At 37.1% G+C, this 21,581-nt stretch overlaps 1 protein-coding gene across 2 annotated transcripts in view; it reads right to left on the reverse strand.

Annotated features, from left to right (window-relative positions):
- The window catches only part of Ranbp17 (RAN binding protein 17), a 304,243-nt gene that overhangs the window by 209,300 nt on the left and 73,362 nt on the right, over positions 1–21,581 (reverse strand). For both annotated transcript variants that reach the window (XM_051167333.1, XM_051167332.1), the window contains exon 14: positions 19,115–19,250. In XM_051167333.1, the coding sequence (XP_051023290.1) occupies positions 19,115–19,250 (136 nt within the window). The remainder of the gene's footprint in view (positions 1–19,114; positions 19,251–21,581) is intronic.

The raw sequence follows: 21,581 nt of genomic DNA on the forward strand, positions 1-21,581 counted from the left end.
GCACGCAGGAGGCAGAGGCAGGTGGATCTCTCTGAATTTAAGACCAGCCTGGTCTTCATGGTACACACAGTGAGTTCCAGGACAGCAAGAACTATATAAAAGCCTGTCACTAAACAAACAAACAAAAACATACAACTTGATAGTCAATTTTATGTGATGTATACTTTATTACAGCCCAATGTCCAGGTAAAAATAGCATCTATGGTGCAGCTTATCTATCTCAAGGTGTACAATTCAACCATACTGGAAACTTTCAGGTTTCTCTAAGCATAGAAAAACTAACCAAAGGAATGTATATAGTATTCATTCTTACGGATGAAACAAGATGGTATAAATTCTGAATCATTTAAATATTAGTTTACAAATATTGCTTATAGTTTAATGGCATTGTAGATGCAGCTTCACAGAGACACTGGCTCTAGACAGTAATTACACTCAGCCAACCGTTTCAGTTAATGGAGGAATACCTCAGTGCTAATGCTTGAACACAATGTGACTTTATTAGCAGCATGAAATAAAGCCAGCTTACAACAACTGAAAAACTTGGCTATTCATTTTTATAATTGCTTAATTTTCATTGTAAAAACATGATAAAGTGGCAAAAAAAAAAAAAAAATCCCTGGTAGCTTGCATCAGGATCATATTTACAAATAGAGAAATAGTCTTAGAAAGCTAATTATGCTCTTTTTGTGATAATATGCTCTACCTGTGAAAAATGAGTTCATGCAATGGCTTAATAAATAATAACTAGGTGAAATCATTGCACTAGAAAAACAGAGGTGGACATTCTGCTTTTCTCTTTAAAAATTAACAGCCATGAGGCTCTGGGAAGACCTCTGTTGCTGCTGTTGTTATTGTTATAATGCTGGCAAAGCTGGGAATCAAACCTGAGCCTTTCACATTCTCGGAGTGTACTCTACTAAGTAAATTACATTCCCACCTGCCTACAAGTTTGTAAACTGTCTTTTCGCAGCTGATAATCCTTCCACCTCTTTTGGGAACTGAGACAAGAAAAGCCTTTATTTAAGATTCTAGAAAATCAGTTATATACAAGTGGCATACAGGTTAATAACATCATGACTCTTGGACGAGGGACTAGTGAAGAACCTGTCCTAGCATATAGATGGCTATACGCACCTGTTGTATTTCTTCCATCAGAACTTTCCTGACTGCCTCCAATGCCAACATACTGTAGTGATCTAGCATAAATATCCTTTAAATTCCCTCTTTGCTAGCACCTTAAGTTTTCCTAACATGGGGACAGGAATTTGGGGAGACTACCTTACATGCCATCAATTACCACAAGGCTTATTCAGATACTCGCAGGTACTGGTGATTTCATGTGGTCCCTATTTCTTCAACTGTAAAATGGAAGATCAGCACTTACCATAGCAATAAATGGACGACAATGAATCTGCCACAACACCCTGCTGCTCTAATACCTGCTCGCTCCAAGAAAAGATGACTGAACCCTGGAGGCATTTCCCCCTTGGAACCAACTTCAAGCCATTCACGTCACTAGTTTATTATTTGCAGTTTTCAACGTGCCCATGTCTCTGAGACAGCCACATGGCTGGGTTCTGAGACTGGCTCCAGTGGGTCAGCCACCAAGTCTGGGACAGAACGCTTGGTGATCCCTTATTATGCTTCCTAGTTCTAAAGTTTATAATGCCTTTATAACCTACAAACAATAAAAAAGCTGAAAGCAACCATATAAATGCATACTTATCTAGATTTATGATCATTTTCTGTACAGAAAAGATACAAATGATTTTTAAAAATCTGAGACTTTGTTTGGAAAATAAGAACTATTTTAAACAAACTTAAAACCACAGCTCTAAATCTGCAACCCTCTAACATAGTTTCCTTTGGGAATGCTATAGCTGATTTTATTTCTCATAGGTTCCAGACAGACATCAAAGACTGAAGTAAAAGCCAAACCAACGAGTCACTAGGGCTGTTTTTAATGGGTACCAGTTAAAATACACCCAGGAAGCTCGTACAACAGGTGAAAAGAACTCAACACTAGCTCTATATTATCCAACCCTCTAATTTTAGTATCTTTTTGTTGTTATTTTGGTTTTGCAATACTGGGAGTTAGACCTAGAACTCTGTGCATGTTAAGCAAATGCTCCACCACTGAGCTCTATTTCAGGGCCTCTTTTAGTATTAGTAACTTTGAGACAGGGTCGCACGTTGCTGTCCATGCTGGCCTTGTACTCACTCTGTAGCTTAGAGAGGCCCTAAACTTAGTGTTATCCTGCCTCAGATTCCCAAGTACAGGCATTTTTACTGTACTGTTTTTATGTGATATTTTTGATACTGATACATTTAAATAATAGGACAATTACTAAAGAAGTATTTCATACATAGCATATGTGCATAAGAATGGAATATTAAAAAACAAGATTATATAACTCAGCTTCTATGTCATTTTACAAATATCTCAACTCCAAAACCAGCCCATGTTTCTAATTATTTGAAATGGCAATTTCCCCGACAGAGCTATAACTTAAAGATATGCACATATAAATAAAATTCACCAAATCAACGAGAAGTTTAAACACATGACATGTCACAGCATACTTCCAACCCACGCATGGTTTAAAAAGTTAATATGAACTCTTTAGAATTTCATCTATACAATCAAACTGCGATTTACAATTATTATGAAAAATAATACTAAAGAATACAGGAAAATGAACTGCAACTGTCCTGAGAGATAAAGAAAATGAAGATTTGGGCTCATTTCCTTAGAATCCTTTTGTTCTTTTATCTTACAGTCGAAATGTTATTACATATTTGATATTATATACTACTTTCTATTTACATCATATCAAAACATTTCTCAAGTAATTTCCTGAATTCCCATAATGATAGCTATGAGGCTGTTTATCCTAAATTTACTACTAATGACTATAATGCAAGAAAGAGGAACAATTTCCTAGTAAGAGATTCCTAGATGTGGTATTACTGGATCGAAGGATATAAATACTTTTTAAACACAAGGTCCTAAGTAGGTTAGGCTGGCTTTAAACATGCATATTTAAAGTGACTGTCACCATGCCTTATTACCTGTTGATGTTGAGGTCATTAGCTGTTCTCATGATAATAATAAGGCATTTGCTTTTGTGCTTCAGTTCAACCAGTCCAGGACTGCTCTTGGAGTTGCAGAGTGGTGGCCTAGCTGACGCTAGGTCAGCATGAGCAAGCCTCATATGCACCCCCAGAGACGGGCTGCACACATGGGGCCTGCCAGATCTGCCCTAGGGTCTCTGCACACATATTTTGGCTTCCAGTTTACTGTTTCTATGTGATTCCTGAGTTGCAAACCAGCTGATCTCTGATTCTTGTGCCTTCTCTTGGACTCTACCTTCTGTTGGTTTGTCTTGCACAAGTTTGATGTGACTGTGTTTGTTTTGTCATTTTTTAAAAGAATGAATGAACGAACGAATGAATGAATGAATGAATACCTAGTCACTAGAGTTAAGGTTAATAACTAAACTGTCATTATTTCCGGCAGGGAGAGGAAATATTCAGTTTTTCCAAGAGAGTGGTGTTTATTGTCATGAAAAAAAAATTTTTTTTATGTGATTTGGGAGTGTTATCCTTATAACTCAAACATTCCCAAATTTATTTTATGTGTACCTTTAAGGCCTAGGAATTTATGGCTAAGCTATCATTAGTCCTACCAAAGGAGAGTTTATTGGGCAGTGACAGAAGATTATCCTCAGGGGTATACAAGCCTGGAGGACCACGACTGAGGGGCACAGGCATACTCTGGGAAGTGAAAAACATGGGAGCTGGAGATAAAAATAAGAATTATAAAAGTTAATTGTGCATAAGAACCATCATTTCATAGCCTTCTAGTTGTTTTTAATTAGGGATTTGTAAAGAAGAATCCATGTTAACGCTGGCCACTTTCATGGTGCGCATGTTGGTACATGTTGCCCAGTAGAATGCACTTGATAAGAATCTGGCTGAAAGCATGTTAGCATAGTGTTTTTCTCCAACTTACTTGGCAATCCTACTTTTCTTTTATGTTTTAACCGCAAAGAAACCAAATTGAGTGAGAGTGAAAAGTTCTCTCCTCAAGCATTTAAAGTTTCTTTGTGATAATAAGATTAACTCTCCTTTCTTACTGGTTTATTGCTATTTGTAGTCACCCTGCTGTACAGTATACTATCTAATTACACCACAGTGTTATTAACCAGCGTCTCCCCACCCTTTCCTCCCTTTCCTCTACATTGCCAATGTCTACTCTCAGCGTCTAGAAAGGAACTGTCTAAATAAGAGTGCCCATCTGCATGAGGCCGCACATGGCCTGCTGCTGGGCCCGGCTAGTCTTGTCCTAACAACAGCTTACACAGTAAGTGTGGCCTCTAGCAATCTAAGGTCGGAGAGAGGACTCAGACCAAGACCCTCTGCATTACTCAGTTGCTTACTAAATCTTTATCGCACCTGACATTATTTTTTGTAAAAGAAAAACAAGAAAAAAGAAAGGCAATGGGTGAAATAGTAAGGCATTAATTGATACCAGTTATCAATGAAATAAATGGTCAAAAAAAAGTAAACTCATTTATGGAAATCTAAGATGGAAGGAGTGACTGAAATAAAGCTTGAGGTGTGCTGGACAATCACTTTAAATATGCATCCACTGACTCTCAATCCTTCCTAACGCTATTTTTCCCATTTGCTACAAGGGCTGGAGGAGGGGGAAGAGGACTAACAGGCAATGCAATGACTGACAAGATATGCATAATCCGATTCTTGGTACAGTATCTGAAGTATAGTGAAGTCCACATTAAATAGCAAGAACAGGAAAGAGTTCAGACTGTAACTTTTTAAAACAAAAAACATAAGGGGAAATTTTATTTTAAAATAATTTTGTCCTTACAGTATACACCTTGTATACAGTATATATTTTAATTCCCTGGCCAGCAAAACCAAATCCCACTGACTTAAAACATTGCTTTGAGGTATTTAAATACAATGTTTTTAACATGTAAGTGTCAAGTAGCCTGTTCCTCCACTTGCTTTCTCTAAACTTTAGGTTAAGATTACGGAGGATACAGGGTTGGGCTAACAATTGAGATGTAATATGAATAAATTAATAAAATATTAAAAAAAAAAAAAGATTACGGCATTTTGACTAAAAGGGGCTAGAGGCAGTTAGTCCAGACCCGGCCTAACTTGAGTGATGGTCAAAAGAAACAAGACACAGAACCTGCAACAGGTCTTCAAGTAAAGAATTCAAAAGTTTCAAATTTTCGTGTAGACCAGCCGTGCCCAAGTGGCTTGTAAGGCCAACACACGCAGACCTTCCTAGGTCTATCTGCAGGAGAGCATTGGAATATGGGTTGAGCAAACTTCCAGCAACATAGCTTGGGGCCACTGGTCAAAGTCAAGTTTCTAGTCTTACATTGTAAGCAGGTGAGAGGCAATATGGAGATGTGCACAGCACTCTAGTCTATACCGTCTCCCACACACACACACACACACATATATATATATATTTGTTCATTTGTCTATTTATTTATTTAAAGCATTGGGCAGTGATTATCTGTAACGTGCTTCCCTGCTCTCTTCTTTGGGTGACTCATTTCTTTTTCCTTCCAGATTGTTAGTTTGGTTGGCTGTAAAACTGACGAGAGGAGAGCACCATAACATACTGCAACCACCAAAAAGAGCAGCGTGCAGGGGGCACTTCGCTGATAAGGAAAACTAAGTTAGAGAGGGTTGGCGGATGGACACTGTTGATGGACGGTGTATTTCATGATTACTGACCCTCAAAAGATAGTAAGAAAAGCAAAAAGGATGAGTGGGAGAAACAAAAATGAGAAGATGTAGAGAGAGATCTGAAATAACTATAAACTTACCATAAATTTAATGAGGTCATACATCACACTGCTGTCTTTGTTTAGAGTCGCACTGTCGCCCTTCTCTAGAATCATGGCTTTAAAACAAGACGCCTGGCTTTACCTCCCAATCACAGAAGGCACCGGGAGACAACATCAACTTGGGTCGTCTGAAAACTTCACTACTACCTCTTAGCCCAAAGACATACTATTTCCAAATTCTTTGCCAAAAAATAAATTTATGATAAACTAGATAGTTGTCAGCACAACTTGATAATTATTTTAAATGTCCTGAAAATTAGATTACACGCAATCTCTTGAAAAACAATCCTATGATAATTAAAAATTTTCAGGGACAGAATTTCTTTAAGACCTTTCTTATTACCAATTTTTATTATGGCATCTGCAATGTACTAAATGTGATGCTAGGGACCTGCCCTATTTTCTTTACTCATCACAACATCCAGCATCACTGCAGCTGATGGGTAAGGCAGTGAACATACAGGCAAGTTTATGAACTCCCCTCCAGCAGCAAAAGCTACTAATGGCCTAGAGCTGCCCTGAGGTATATCACACTAAAGCCCAACCGGCTTCCCCAGTGCAACGCTGTATCTTTATTCTAAATAGGCAAATCCTTTCTTAACTAGACTGCTGAAAACTACCTTAGTTATGTCAAAAACCACTTGGTTAGGGTGAGAGGAAGAATCATAAGCAAAGAATCTAGAATACATAGGCTTTATTTTCCACAGTGCCTAGGACTAGATAAAGTGACTGACTAGCTTTTACAATTTCAACCTTGAGTTCTTTCTAAACCCAAGCAAAACAAATAACCATCCTTATTTATTACAACATATGACAGAGGTTATCTGCAGCCCTCATTATGCTGCTTCCCGAAACTCTAACTGCTAAACTTAAATGAGAGGCATTTGGTGCAATCTGAAAAATATTCAGTTCAATTAAAAGTAATTGATGCATGGTGAAATAATTCTTCCCAAAGCTGCTGTAAAATCTTCAAAAAAATAAAGCTACTTAATAATTTTCATCTCCTACAGGCTAGAGAGAAGCATTATTGCATATTAAAAATTGGAGTGTAGTTTTCCCAGAGGTAAAAGAAAGTTATTAAAACAACCTATTTATTGTTGATATAACTATCCATTTGTGCCACACAAAAAGTAACAAATTTCAGTACATTAAAAGAAAAGCTAATTAAGGTATAATTAGTATTTTCTGTATTTTGATAATTAGGGGTTAGTTGGCTATTCCTTTTCAAATTTCCATTTGACGCACCCCGACAATGGCTTTAATGAGGAACTAACGCTATTGCATCCCTCATGGCAGAGGAGTTTAGTGACCACTACTACATTACTTTCATTTATCACTGCCTCTTTACCTATAAATTAATCTAGCCCTGTAGCGATGTTGATCTACTTTATATCAATTTCTTCATCCATATCAGCTGAATATGTATGGCATTAACCTCATTTGCTAGTTGAGAAAAGCAGAATTAAAATGAGATCTAATTTCTCGCGCACAGCACAATTTCAAAACTGCCTGCTAATTTCCACCACCTGTCAGTGTAAAAAGCCTTTACTTTCTTGTAATTAAATAAAACAGTATATTTTTTAGCAGCTTTGAAAAATGCTAATCTTTCAAAACTGTTCAGTGATCATTAATCATTAGGACAGTAAAAACCATTTTCAGAATGCTTATCTATCCTTTGTTTAAGCAAAACAAAAATTTGGTCTATTCACAGGACAGAAGGAAAATTAAATGTAACAGACTTAAAAATTAACCATTACATTTCACCTTACTGAAGACTGTACTTACCTAGTTTGTTAACACTTCCTATAACCTAGATATACCTAGTAAGGGAAAATAAGCAGAAATTTAAAAAGCATTCTTTTTTTCTAAAGTCAGTAGATATTAATAAATGCATAGTGTAACCATTTATGTGATACAGAAGCCACCTGTATAAGACGCTGAATACAGAGTACTTGGGAAATCATTGACAATATTTTAAAATTCTTATTTAATAAGCTGACTACCACATAACAGACTGTTGAACAAAATCAGAACTCTTCAGATTCAGACAATCATACTTCAGCACTTTAAGCTGAACTTTACTACATTTTGTAGAAATATATAAGTAGAAGGTAAATTTTTAGAATACAACAAAACCTTTCCAGGTGGTATGAGAGGACTTCGGTGCTCTCACACTAGACTCAGCAGCTCAGTGCCACAGCGCTGACAGGCACCGCTAACACTTTAGCTCTTGCTGTTTGTAGCACTGTAACAATACTAAAAACAGTCCTGGTAATCATCTGCAACTTGGCTTAGTATTCCCACATAGTTCTCAAGAAGCTGAATTTGTTAGCTTTCCTACTTGTATACTAGATAAACGCACAAATCAGAAATAAGCATAGCATGCAGTTGAAGAGGAAATAAACACAGGACCCCAGAACATGTCAGTAAAAGCGCTGTACTAAGCACACTCATCATTCAAGCAGCAATGAGGCCCTCTAGGGCCCCATGCTAACTCTAACTGCCCAGCCCAAATTCTAAGACATTAGTACATAGATGGCTAATAACAAATACCAGAGCTTCTAAGTATAAAAAATATTTAAAGTGAAATAATGCCTAATATTTCTCACTGAGGAATGTAGGAAACATTGGACACTATAGGATCTCTGTGCTGATGCACTGACTCATTTTAGAAATTCTTATTTGCAAATTAATAGTTAATATGACTTTTTTATCTTACCATTTAAGAAAGAATCAATGCATCAAAATATGTCTTAGGGCTCAAGAGTGAAAGAAGAATAAGCAACGCTGTGATGTAACTGTTACAGATGGCAGTGCCAGGCGTCTGCTGGACAAGTAGCATGGGCTCACTCCTACCTCCACGCCCCCCAACAGCCTACTTTAAAGGATTACGAGCAAAGGAAAACAAATACACTCAGAGATGCAGCGATCATACTTTGGCATATTTCTAGTACCTGTTCAGATCTGCATCTGGCTCTATCATAGAAAACAAAGTTAGGGATATTTAAGCAGCTAGAATATTTTTAAGAGAACAGAATCTCACTCAAAACTTCAAAATTGAAAGTTTCCATCTCCATCTTTCCAACTGCTCCACAATGCTTTTGGCAGTCTCTGAATCTTAAACAAAACCAATTTCTGTCCCAGAAGAAAGGACTACCAAAGAAATGGAAGATCGTGAACTGTGAACATAATTTAAATGATGGAAGTATTATCATGCATTTCGCCTTTTGATTTTTAGGGAAGTTGTCCTATGTGTACTTTCTATTAAGACCTAAACAATACTTTTAAAAATTACAACCAATGTGGAGAATGATTAAGGAATATAAAAAAATCACTGATTATATCTTTTAAATTATGTGATATTTTTATTGCTGAAAATCATTTAAAGAGACATCACAGCTAATAAAGTACCTGATGCTGCATTTACTATTTTTGCTACATCAATTTCTTAGAACCATTTTAAAAAATCCAAACATCCTAAGTTATAGTAAATAAATAGGAAACAGGACAATTAGGAGTCCACTCCAGAAGAAATTGTCATCTCTACCTAACTTTGAAAAATTAACCACAAGCAAAGTATAAATATCCAAAAGAATATAAAAAGCCATTTGTAATAAGATTATACTTTATAATTTATCCATTGTTACTCAACATTTATGAATATTTTAGATTTTATAATCATTAAAAATAAATTATAAATGAAAATAAAATGTGGATTTAAACATTGCAGATAGTCATAATTTTATCAAAATATATTTTGGTGAAGGTGTGTTTCTAGGGAGATATAACTGTACAGCCTACATGGGATGGGAGGTCAAATGACGGCATATTTAATGGCATGATGACAAATAGTAAGAGTCAACTTTTAAAAAAGAATCCAATGTCTGTTGTTCCAATTTGCATCTTATATTTCTCCAATGTATATCATAATCTTGGTTACTCACACCTAGTAAACTTCGCTTGCAGGGTTATTTGCTCTAAACCTTCTTGTCTAATGCTTATGGTTCTTCAACACTTAGATGTACTTTGGGAGTTAATGCTTCAAAGTATAACTTAGTAATTCCATTCACACAGTGAAGATATTTAAAAACAAATCTGTGTAAGCCTCTAGTTGCCTTCCTAAACACTTTCTAAGACTATGGAATGAATACATGACTGCTGAAAATAACAACTCCCTTAGTAATAAAGCAACTATGTAAACCAATGTACTACAAGTCCGATTATCTACCAAGGAGGAAAAACTAATTAGGTCAATTAATTTTTAAAAAAATACTATAATAAATTCACAGAATTTAAGCAATCTGACAACATACCAGATCAACTCTAAAAACTTGCAAAACACTTGGCAGCTCCCTAAAGCCATACAGTGCTATTCCCTAATGATTAGGCTTCACGCTGCAGCCTTAATGTCACAGGCACTTTGCCCTTATAATCTACTTAACGTTTGCCATACTAGAATATTTAAAATACTGACTGTTTAAAATGTTTCAAAGCTGCTATATATTCTTAACCAAAATAAAAATTCTATTTTCTTAAAATTATGTATCAAACACAAACATAAATTTTATTAACAATTAAAATATAGCCAAATACTGGAAATAGCAGTTAATTTATTGTTTCCATACTGAATTACACATACAGGTGTCACAGTCTCTTTAAGATACTTCATTAGTCGGTGTTCTCCTACTCAGTTTGACAGTAGCTGTTAGCAGCATAAGGTAGGAGAAGGGCCTGACAACAGTAGGGAGAGAATGCCATCTGCTGCTCCGCATGTGTACTCAACAGTAGGAAAGCGCTGGACGAGGAAAACACGAATGCCCAAACCTTTTAGAAAAAGTACTGTTTTTATTTCTGGCAATTTGAAAATAAGCACTACATTGTTAATGTGAATTCTAAGTTATTCCAAAGATTTATAAGTATATAATATATTGATAAATCACTAGTTCATGTTTACAAAAATGAATTTTACTCAAATACTGAAAAACAAAGATCCAAAAGGGCAGAATGCTTGCCTAGTTTTAAGAGTTGTTTACCTTTTAAAAAATTATTTACTTATAAAGCTCCTATACTCTTCTATTTATGAATGTAATCTACACATAAAATGATGATATAACTTATCCTCCAAGTAGGGATGACTTCAGCGAACAGAAAATGAGCCTTTCAGTGTTAACAAGTGTCAAAATGTAACCCTTTGGCAAACTGTTGAGTGTACAGCATCGCCCAGTTTATAAAGCAGGACCTTGTCGTACCCCCACCCCCACCCAAACCAGAACTTTCACAGTGCTTTTAGAATCTTGGAAAGAAAAATGAAACCCTCCATTGGTGAGGCCGTTGTCCAGCACCACTCACTGAATGACTCTCCCCATTTAATTGTCTTGGCATGCTTGTCAAAAATAAATAAAAGTAAAATATAAAAATCAGTGTTAGGAGCTCTGTCTCAGCGCCTGTCTTTACCTGGGTGCCTATTCCTGGATGTGTGACACATCGCCCTCATTGTCACTTTGTAAAAAGTTTTAAAGTAAAGCATGGCCCTCTCTGTGTTATTCTTTTCCAAGAGTGTTCTGGTTATGCTGGGTTCTTTTAATCTTGTGAATGCTAGGATATGCTTGTCAATTCCTGCAAACAAAGCAACTGAGATTTTGGGAAACAATACGCTCAAAGTGTGGATCGACTTGTAGAGTACTCCTCCTTGCCAACAGTGAGTTTCCTAATGCAAGATTGGATCTTCTTCCCCACTGTAAAAGGCCATTTGAATTCTTTCAACAAGATAGATAGATGATAATTAGATAGATAGATACATATTTTTAAAATTATTTTTGGTTTTTGTTTAAGACGGGGATTCTCTGTGTATTCCTGGCTGTCGTGGAACTCACTATGTAGACCAGGCTAGCCTTGAACTCACAGAGATCCACCTGCCTCTGCCTCCTAAGTGTTAGAATTAAAGGTGTGCACCCACACTTCTCAGCAAAAATATATTTTAGTTTTCAGATTATAAACTTTACACTTCTTTTGTTATATAATTTTATGTATTAAATTATTTTTGTTATGTTAAAATAGGAGTTTTGTATTTTTTTGTTTTTGGATTTGGTTTGGTTGGTACAAGCAAACTGAATAGAATTTTTTTTTTAGTTCTTTCTTTTTGAGGCAGTGTTTTCCTGGGTGGCTCAGGCCAACACAGAATTTCCAATCAAGTCAAAGCTGGCTCATATTTGTAATCCTCCTGCCTCAAACTCCTAAAGGCTAGGATCATGGGCATGAACCTATGCTGAACTCAAATATTTTTTAATAATCTCTTGGATAGTTACTGATATTACTATATACTGCCCATTTACTAGTATATTAGCTCCAGTGGGTCCTTATGAATTTTTTTCAATATATAAGGACATGTAATTTGCTAACAGGGATGGTTTCATTTCTCCTTTCTAGCCTACGTACCTTTCATTTCAATTTGTTAATTTCCCTGGCCAGAACCTCCATCACAACATTTAAAGTCCAAGTAGTAGCCATCATAGTCTTGTTCTTGGTGTTATAGGGTGGGTGCTGGATCTTTTAAAATTTTAGAATTTTTTAACATTCACATAGGAATACAGGCCTACTCTTGCTTCAGTTGCTGACAGTCTGCTGTCTAAACTGGGCAAGTGCGACACTGAAGAAATCGACTGCTGAGCTTTGCCAGGACTAGGTAGGCAGTCCTTCATAATTGACTGCCACACAAAAAAGTCTGTCATATACTGGGCCAGAAGATGACTGTCCAGGCAGCCAGCTGTCTCTGTCATTTCTATAGTTTTGGAAGCTGCTTGCTCTGAACTTCCTGTTCATTCAGGTAATGTCTATCCTTCTCAGGTCTTTGATGGGACTGAAGACTAAATAGTTATAGTCTCACAACTGAGCTTAAGTTGTTTAGGATTTAAGAAAATGTTTTAAGGTCTAAAAATATATTCTTAAATTGGTAAATGCAAGTTATGATAGAAAGTGATTTAAGTACAGAGCTCTGAACTCACCATGACAGTACAGATAGTAGAACACTTCCTCCAGGGTTGCCAATATAAATGAGCTGGATACTGCAAATGTAACTCTTAGCTGAAAGTTTTCATGATTGCTCCTACTGTATATAGTTGATTGCTATAGGAGAAAGAGCCTTTTATTGGAATAAAAGGAGGAGATAATGGAGGATGTTTTGTTCACTGTGTCTTCACAAATGCTGATTTCTGTGCCCAGATATACACTGCTGCCCAGACACTGGCACTGTCCTTTCTATCTATAGGGCACCTCTTGTCCCAACAGAGAGCAAAGTGAAGGCGGGACTAGCAGTCCCAGTGACGGGTTCCCAGGTGGACAGCAGAAAGAGAGGAGTCACCATGAGGACACAGACGAAGAAGGAAGAGCCAGGACAAGACAGAGATGGCAGCTAAGGAAGGGGCCATGTGACTGGGAAGTAGGCCAGGTTACAACAGCTCAGTATCTGCCCAGCTATAGTGCCTAAAGCTTTTGATAAATATATAGGTCTTTGTATCATTATTTGGGAGCTGGGATGGGCATAGAAAAGCCCTTACTTTTATTTTACATGAGCTTTTAAAGATTATTCTTTTCCAAGGCTGATTTGGCTGTCAACTACTTGTTAGAATTAACTAGGTAACTGCATGAGTCTGTGCTCTTTGTAGGCAGACTTTGATTATTAACAACCTCATCGGCTGTTGTCACAGGTCTACTAACGGTTCTGTGTCTTAATGAGTCACCTTTAGGCATTTGTCTTTAAGGAACATTTGCAATCAACTGTCCACAGTATTCCATGATAAACTCATTTCTTAGAGGTCAGCAGTAATGGCAACGCCATTCTTCACTCATTCTTCATTTCAGTGTTCTGAGTCCCCTGCTTTCCCTTTTCCTTTTGCCAAACCACCTGAAAGTTCGCTGGTCCCAAAAACAGTAACTGTTACTATTATTACTACTACTATTTGGAGATTTGAATATTTTACTCTTGTTTTTAAAAATCCCCATTTGATTAATGTCTATCTTTGTCTTTATTATGTCTTTTCTTCATTTGGCTTAATTTTTTCTAGTGCTTCCTAATGTGCTATGGTGTTTGTTCTGAGATTTCTTTTCCATGCAAGATAATGGAACTTAGCCCATGTATGCTAAGGCTCCTCACAGCCCAGACTACAGCCATTTGCCACTATGTCCACTTTTTTATTTTTGTTTTTTTCATTTGTTTATTTGTTTTTGGAGACAGGGTCTCACTATTGGCTGACCTGAGACTTGTGTGTAGCTCTGGTATGGGGAGCCGTGCCAAATTCTGCCATGTCCCGTGCTTAGGCTGCATGCTGTGACCTTTGAGTTGCCGACCTTTGCTGGAGGAGGTCTTGTGTTCTAGGCTAGCCTTGTTCTGTAAGAGTGGAGATCCACAGGCAGCCAGGAGCAGCACCTGTAAAATGTTTTGGCCCATGGATGCTCCAGCCCTGGGCTTGTTCCCCATGGGCAGCTGCTGTACCTGGGTCCAGGCCTTCAAAGGGCAGGCCTGCTGCTAGCTGGCACAGTGGAAGCAGCACTCTTACTACCTCATGGGCTGTGCATACTATGCTGGGCTGCACTATTTGTTTAGAAAGTTGAGCAGCAAGTAAAGCTTGGCCCTCTCTCAAAATATAAAAAAAAAGAAAAGAAACAATACTTAAACAAGCCATCAAATTTACAGACATAGACATAAAATTTGACATGATGACCATAAAGCAAACAAACAGTCTGATAGGCAAGACAAAAAGAAGCAGTTTCAAAACCCTGACAATAAACAGCGTATCTAGGGTCTAAACTATCTTTAACTAAAGCCAACAAACACACAAACAAAATAGGTATAGGAATCTTTATAGGTCTAAAAGCATAATATAGCGTGGCGGTTCCAGCAGTGACCGGTGAGCTCTCGCTGGCCCTTGAAAATCTGGGGGGGTAGTGACGAAAAATAACAATACAGGGTTCTTTGAGGCCCTGTAATTGAAACGCGTTCACTTTAAATCCTTTAAGGAGGATCCAGTGGAGGGCAGGTCTGGTGCCAGCAGGTGCGGTAGGGCCGATCACACCCACCAATCCATTCTAATGTCTGCCCTATTAACTTTCGATGGTAGTCACTGTGCCTACTATGGTGACCACAGGTGACAGGGAATCAGGATTCGATTCCAGAGAGGGAGCCTGAGAAACGGCTACCACATCCATTGGAGAGGCAGAACTAGGAGGCTGATAGTTTTCTAAACTAGCCTAGGGAATGTAGTTAACTGCCTAGAGATTATAATTTTATTTCCTTGATTAATTTTTGTTTGAGATATTTAAAAAATTTTTTTTACTAGAATTGAGATGAAATAATTAAACAAGTCATGGTGGTACACATCAGTAGGATTTCCTGAAGAAGGTGGGGGCAGGAGGATCATGAGTTCGAGACCAGCCTGGGCTACACATTACTCTGGCTCATCAGGAATCATAGATACCTGACTCCCAGTTACTAGGATTAAAGGTGTGCACTCCTACCCACAGGCTCCAGTGCTTTTTAATGCAGGCATTTATAGCTGTAAGTTGTCTTCAATATTACTTTAATTATATTTTATACATTTTGTTATATTGCATTTTCATTTTTATTCACCTGAAAGCATGTTTAGACTTCTCGATGATGGCTGAAATCCAGTGGAGGCTTGACTTTGATCCTTAGCAACAAAAATAATATATAAAGTCCTTTGTGCTTGGTGAACATACTTTGCATACTTCAGTCCCTTCAAATGTATTAAAATTTGTTGTCCTTGTTGTTGCTGTTTGATGATATAGAATATCGTGTGGGTACTTGAGAAGACAGTATATTCTGATATTTAGGAGTAGAATATTCATTCTATCGATGTCTTCTGGCATAGGCAGTTTGCAGTGTAGCCAAGTAAGTTATTTTGTCCTATTACAGAATGGGCTACTGTGTGCTTGATACTGGACTCTACAGTAGTCAGAAACAAGAAAGAAAGCTTATGGTTTATGTTGCATTTGAATTCATAAGTGAATTTTATGTTTTTACTTTCCTACACTCCCTCTTAAATCAAGACTTACTCAGGGACTAGGAAGACAGTTCCCTCAGTGAAGTGTTTGCCTTACAAGCACAAGGACTTGGCTTTGATCCCCAGAGCCCACATAAACAAGCAAGTGTGCACTCATATCCAATCCTAGCACTGGAGAGAAGGAGCTGGGATGATGCCTGGGTCTCCTCGGCTAGGCAACCAAGCCTCATCAGTGAGCTCCAGGGTAAGTGACAGTCCATGTCTCCCCAAACAAGTTGGGCATCAAATGACAAGTGACACCCAAGGTGGGACTCTGGATTCAACAAGCAAACATATACACATGGATGTACACATGTACACACACACACACACACACACACACACACACACACACACACACACACACACACACACACACCAAGAAAAACAATTACAACAAAATTTACTAAATAGATAGACCATTCTAATTTCCTTTTTTTACTAGGCCTCAGTACAGAGTAGCACATATTAGCAGTCACTTCATATTGAGTATAAACAGGCAAGAATAAAGAAACAGCAACATTTCCAGCACAAAACATGTTATAGAGTGGAATAAAGTGTCCAAAGAAAGCGGACAAAGCTTGACCATTGGAGAAATTTATACTGTAAATAACAAGAAATACTAAAGAATTTTAAGAACAGGGGAAAATGTGCTTCCCAGACTGTCAAAATGTAAAGCTACAGGAGGAATGAGAAGACACACCTAACTTGTTGGGAGACGAAAATAAACTGTTATAATGTTTATGAAGACAACTGCACAATCTAATAAAGCTAGAGACATACACAGTCTACAATCAGCATTTACTTTTATTTTTTTAAACTCTTAAACATGCAAGAAGCGATAAGAATAAGGAAATTTACTACAGAATTGAAGAACTAGAAATAGTGCACATTATCAACAAGAAAAATTGAGTCTATAATGTCACAGTAATGCACCGCACTACCACTCAAGTGTAATAAATAAATCTGCATGTCTCATCATGGATAAATCTCAAAACAGAACTTAGCAAAGCCGGCGAGTTACTGCAGATCCCAATGGCAAATGATTTTCATCTAAAGTTAATCACATTGTATTTGTGTACAAATACATATAAACATGAACAAAGAACAGACTCACAGATGACAATAACACAAAGTTTATGGCATTTGCTATTTTCAGCAAAATGTGATTAAAAAATAACAATTAAAATAGCAATGGGGTTATCAGTGTTTAATTTAAAATATATAGGTATAAAGCCAAGAAAACAAAGCATTGTGACTTGACCAAACTGGATAGCAGGCATAGGGAAGCTCATTACATTTCCCTCACATTTTCCATGAAGATTACTGAGTGGCAGAATGAATAATGAAACACAACAGCAGGGAGGTGGAGGCAGGGTGACGAAGAAAAAAACAAAAACAAAAACAAGGAGTGCAATGAAAATGCTTTTAAAACCAGTGAGAAATGCAGGGAAAGAGACAGGAGAAAAGGGTGGAGCTAAGAAACTTACAAAGTAAACCAGCAAAATGAGGAGGCAGAGCAAATACTAAGAGTACAGTGTAAACATTCTGGGCTCAATATAATCCTTCCTGAATACCAAAAAACAAGAGAGGTTTTTACAACGGATTCCTGTATGGAAGAGTCTGCTCAAGGTCCCGGCACAGAGGCACAACATAGGCTAATATAGCAAAGTCAGTGGCAGGAAAGGCTTTGGGTAAGACATCCAATCAAATACAGAACCAAAATGCACAAACACATTTATTCAAGCATTCAAAGTCTCACTTTCCATGTTTATAAAATGGAAACTCATAACAAAATAACTATTTCCATACTGGTTTCATGAGAATCAATTAGATAATACTAGTCAAGTTCTCAGCAAAGAATCTAACAAAGATTAACTTCAATAAATGACCACTTTGATTTACAGTTTCTCTTCCACGTACAGAACACAGTTCTAACGTAGGTATCATTTACAGCTCTAGTGACTCCACCTTGGCATCTGAACTATTTGTTATACAAGTTTTTGGAAAATTGTCAAGATCCAAACTAGAGATGCTGCTCAGGGTTAAATAGACTATCACATATAGTCAAACAAGAAAGCATCAAATTATATCAATTCTTTAAAAGGCAAAGAAAACTTTACCTGAGATTTTATCTTAAAGGATAATCATCAGCCTTTGTTCCTTTTTCTGTCTCTCTCTCCTCCCCCGCCTCCCCCGGCCCCACTTTCTCCCGTTTTTCAGTACTGTGGATTGAACCAGGGCCTTATGTGTACTAAGCAAGTGCTTTACCCCCATGCTATGTTCGTAGCCCTATAAAACATAGTCTGAAAGTCAAATAATGCTTTCCAACTAGTAAATAGAATTCTGAATTTATTTTGCATAGAACTTACACACACATCTTCCCTGATATTTTAAATCATCTCTAGATTACATACAAATTGCACAACAATCGTTATTGTAATTCCAATGTATTTTAGGGAATGATGACAAGGAAAAAGTCAAAACGTGCTTAAAACAAACGCAATGCTATTTTCAATGCCCAGCTGGTTGAAGCACGGACGCAGAATGTGCATATACAAAAGGACATGTACATCCCTAAGCGTTCCCTTAGGACTCACAAAAACACCCTCAATAATCTTTTATTGTGTCTCTAAATCAATTTATCTAGAAGTTGCTGATGCTAACCTTTAAGTTACCTCATTAGAAGCATTCCAACATTACAGTGACCTAGCTGCTGTCTGTTTAGTATGCATCTAAGTTCGGCTAGTCCACGTGATTTAGCATGTAAGAATGCCCAGGAATGACTGAAATATACTAGAAATCACTTAAATGTCCACCCCTCCAAACCTCTGAACTATTAAAACAGAAAGGCTTGTTTCCAATCTTGAAATATAAAAGACATTATCTATCAAAGTACTGTGAAAAATCCAAAGTGTTTAATGACTATCCACATAAAAATAGTTATTATTTATTTAGAGAAAATGAAAAATGTATGTATGAAACAAGGGAATTAATTTTGCATTGTGTTTCAATAGCAATTCAACAGATGAATTCAGCTATCAATTACATGTCTGTGGTAGAGATTCACAAGACGGATCACTCAACTCCCACCTGTTATGTACAGACCCATGTTCATTCCCAATGACACACTAAGGCTTTCTGACAGTAAGAACCTACCTTTGAGGTTCTTTGAAGCTGATCACCAACATATGTTTTACGAAACTGATCCAAAAACCAGAGAATTGCAAGCTCTATTTTCTCATTGGTGCAGCGAGGCAATCTGGTATCCATTAAAGTTATGAGCTGAAAAACGCTTTCCATGAAGAAAAAAAAAAGCTTTAGCACAAATTCTCAGAGAAACAATATTGAAGTTTTTATTACAACCATAATAATCACCCTAAAACATGAAAAAATACAAAAGCAGATCCAGAAAATGTTATGTAAAACATCTGAAATCCTACCTTTACAAGACATAATTGGTCTAGTTTTTTCTAGTTTTTATAATATAAATATAAACCTCCTAGAGGTAAGCATGTACATACTATTCTACTAAAGTTTATAAACAAATGTATGACATACATATAAATATTTAATATATACAGATAGAAAAGTAAATATTCTTATTTTTTAGTAAGTAGATATTAAACGTTCTTTATATTTATAAATATTTTAAAATCATAATTGAACTCTTTAAAATTAAAAACCATATCTATGAAATTACATTCAGTACTCCATTAATGAATCATTAAATTTTTATTTAAACATACAAAAATATTGATTTTTTTTTTTTTTAAAGAAAATCAAGCTGTGTGTATACATAAAATGTGTTACTGGCCAGGCATGGTGGGGCACACCTTTGATCCCAGCACTTGGGAGGCAGAAGTAGGTGAATCTATGAGTTCGAGGCCAGCCTGGTCTACAGAGAGGTTTCTAGGCTAGCCAGGGCTACTACACAGAGGACCCTGTCTCGAAAAAAACAAAACAGAGAGAGGGAGGGAGGAATGGAGGGAGGGAGGGAGAGAGGGAGAGAGGGAGAGAGAGAGATAGGGAGAGGGAGAGAGAGAGAGAGAGAGAGAGAGAGAGAGAGAGAGAGAGAGAGAGAGAAAATGTGGTACTAGAGGTTGAACCTAGGTTTTTATATATATATACTAGTCAATCATTCTATAATTTATAATCCCTTTTTTGCTTTTTATTTTGAAACAGGGCCTTACTAAGTTGATCAGGCTTGTTTAAATCCACTCTATAGCCCAGGCAGGCCTCAAACTTGTGATCTTCCTGAGTAGTTGGGATTACAAAATTGCATTACCAGGCTCACTTCAACCATTTTCAATACTACCTATTATTAACTATTATTTGACACAACAATAAATTTTCAATTTATTACTAAAACTATTACTGTTAAATAAATTAAATGGAAGATTAGGGTAAATTTCTTAACTCTTACTTTTATATAAAATGTAATTCTCAGTCTTGCATTTTCAACAACAACACCCTTGAACATTGCATATTTTTATGAAATTTTCCTAGTGGGGGACTGCCAAGTACTCTGCATGAACAAAATCAATACACGGTGTAAGTGGAGGAGGGTCAGTGCTTGGTTTGGTCTAGCTGAGGCAGGGTCCCACTGTATACCCTACACTGGCCCTGTTCTCAAAGCAGTCCTGGAACCTCAGCCTCCTGAGGGCTAGGACTATAGAAATTACATGTTGTTTTTTTTTTTTTTAAAAACAAGATGAAGTTATTGAGGCCCTGCCTAGCCACGATCCCATTTTGTGCTTGACCATGTACACACACACAAACACACACAGTACTCACTCCCAGATCAACTTTTCCTTCTACATCTATCTTATGCTTTAAATTAGTTCTAGTAGCAAGTATGGAAGAACTTAAGTAAGTTCAATAGCTTCATTAAATAAGCTACTTGTTAAATAATTTTTTGGTTGTTTGTTTTATAGAGATGGTGTACCGCTATGTAGCCCTGACTGGCCTGGAACTCACTTTATAAAATGGTCTGGAACTCACAGAGATCCACCTGCCTCTGCCTCTGGATTTCTCAGGGATGCACTGCTGTGTATGGTGCTCTACAGCCACTGAGAGCACTGGATTCGTGAGTACTGGGCACAGGGTTAGCTTTATAAGCCTCTGGCCACATTCTGACAATGCCTTAATTTCCTGTTATCTCTTTTTCTACTCAATGACACACTGCTCAGCATACATCCATTTGTTAGCACAGAGCCCCCAGAACTAAGACTGTGTCTGGAGCAAGTTTCCTGTGTGTTTTCTCTGAACCATGACAGTTTTGTGCAGAAAGACTAAACAGCGCATCCACACTATACTGAGGCATTTGAAGCAGTGAAAGAAAGAACAAAAATATAACAAATGTGGCACTGAGGAGCCTGCAAAGGCACACTTGATTTATGCTGTGAGCAGTCAAACCAGAAAACAGAAGGCTGTCTTTTAAACTCAGCTGAGAAACTGAGCAACAAGCAATTCAAGAGTTTTTTGTTTTGTTTTATCCTTATGTTCATGTTTGTAAACGACGGCAAAAGCACCATGAGAACTGATTTGAAGTTTATAAACAAATTTATCATGAAGACAAGTCACAAAAACAGGAATCAGCCAGGCATGGTGGCGCACACCTTTA

The sequence above is a fragment of the Acomys russatus genome, chromosome 25, assembly GCF_903995435.1.
Source record: "Acomys russatus chromosome 25, mAcoRus1.1, whole genome shotgun sequence".
In the NCBI taxonomy this organism is placed as follows: domain Eukaryota; kingdom Metazoa; phylum Chordata; class Mammalia; order Rodentia; family Muridae; genus Acomys; species Acomys russatus.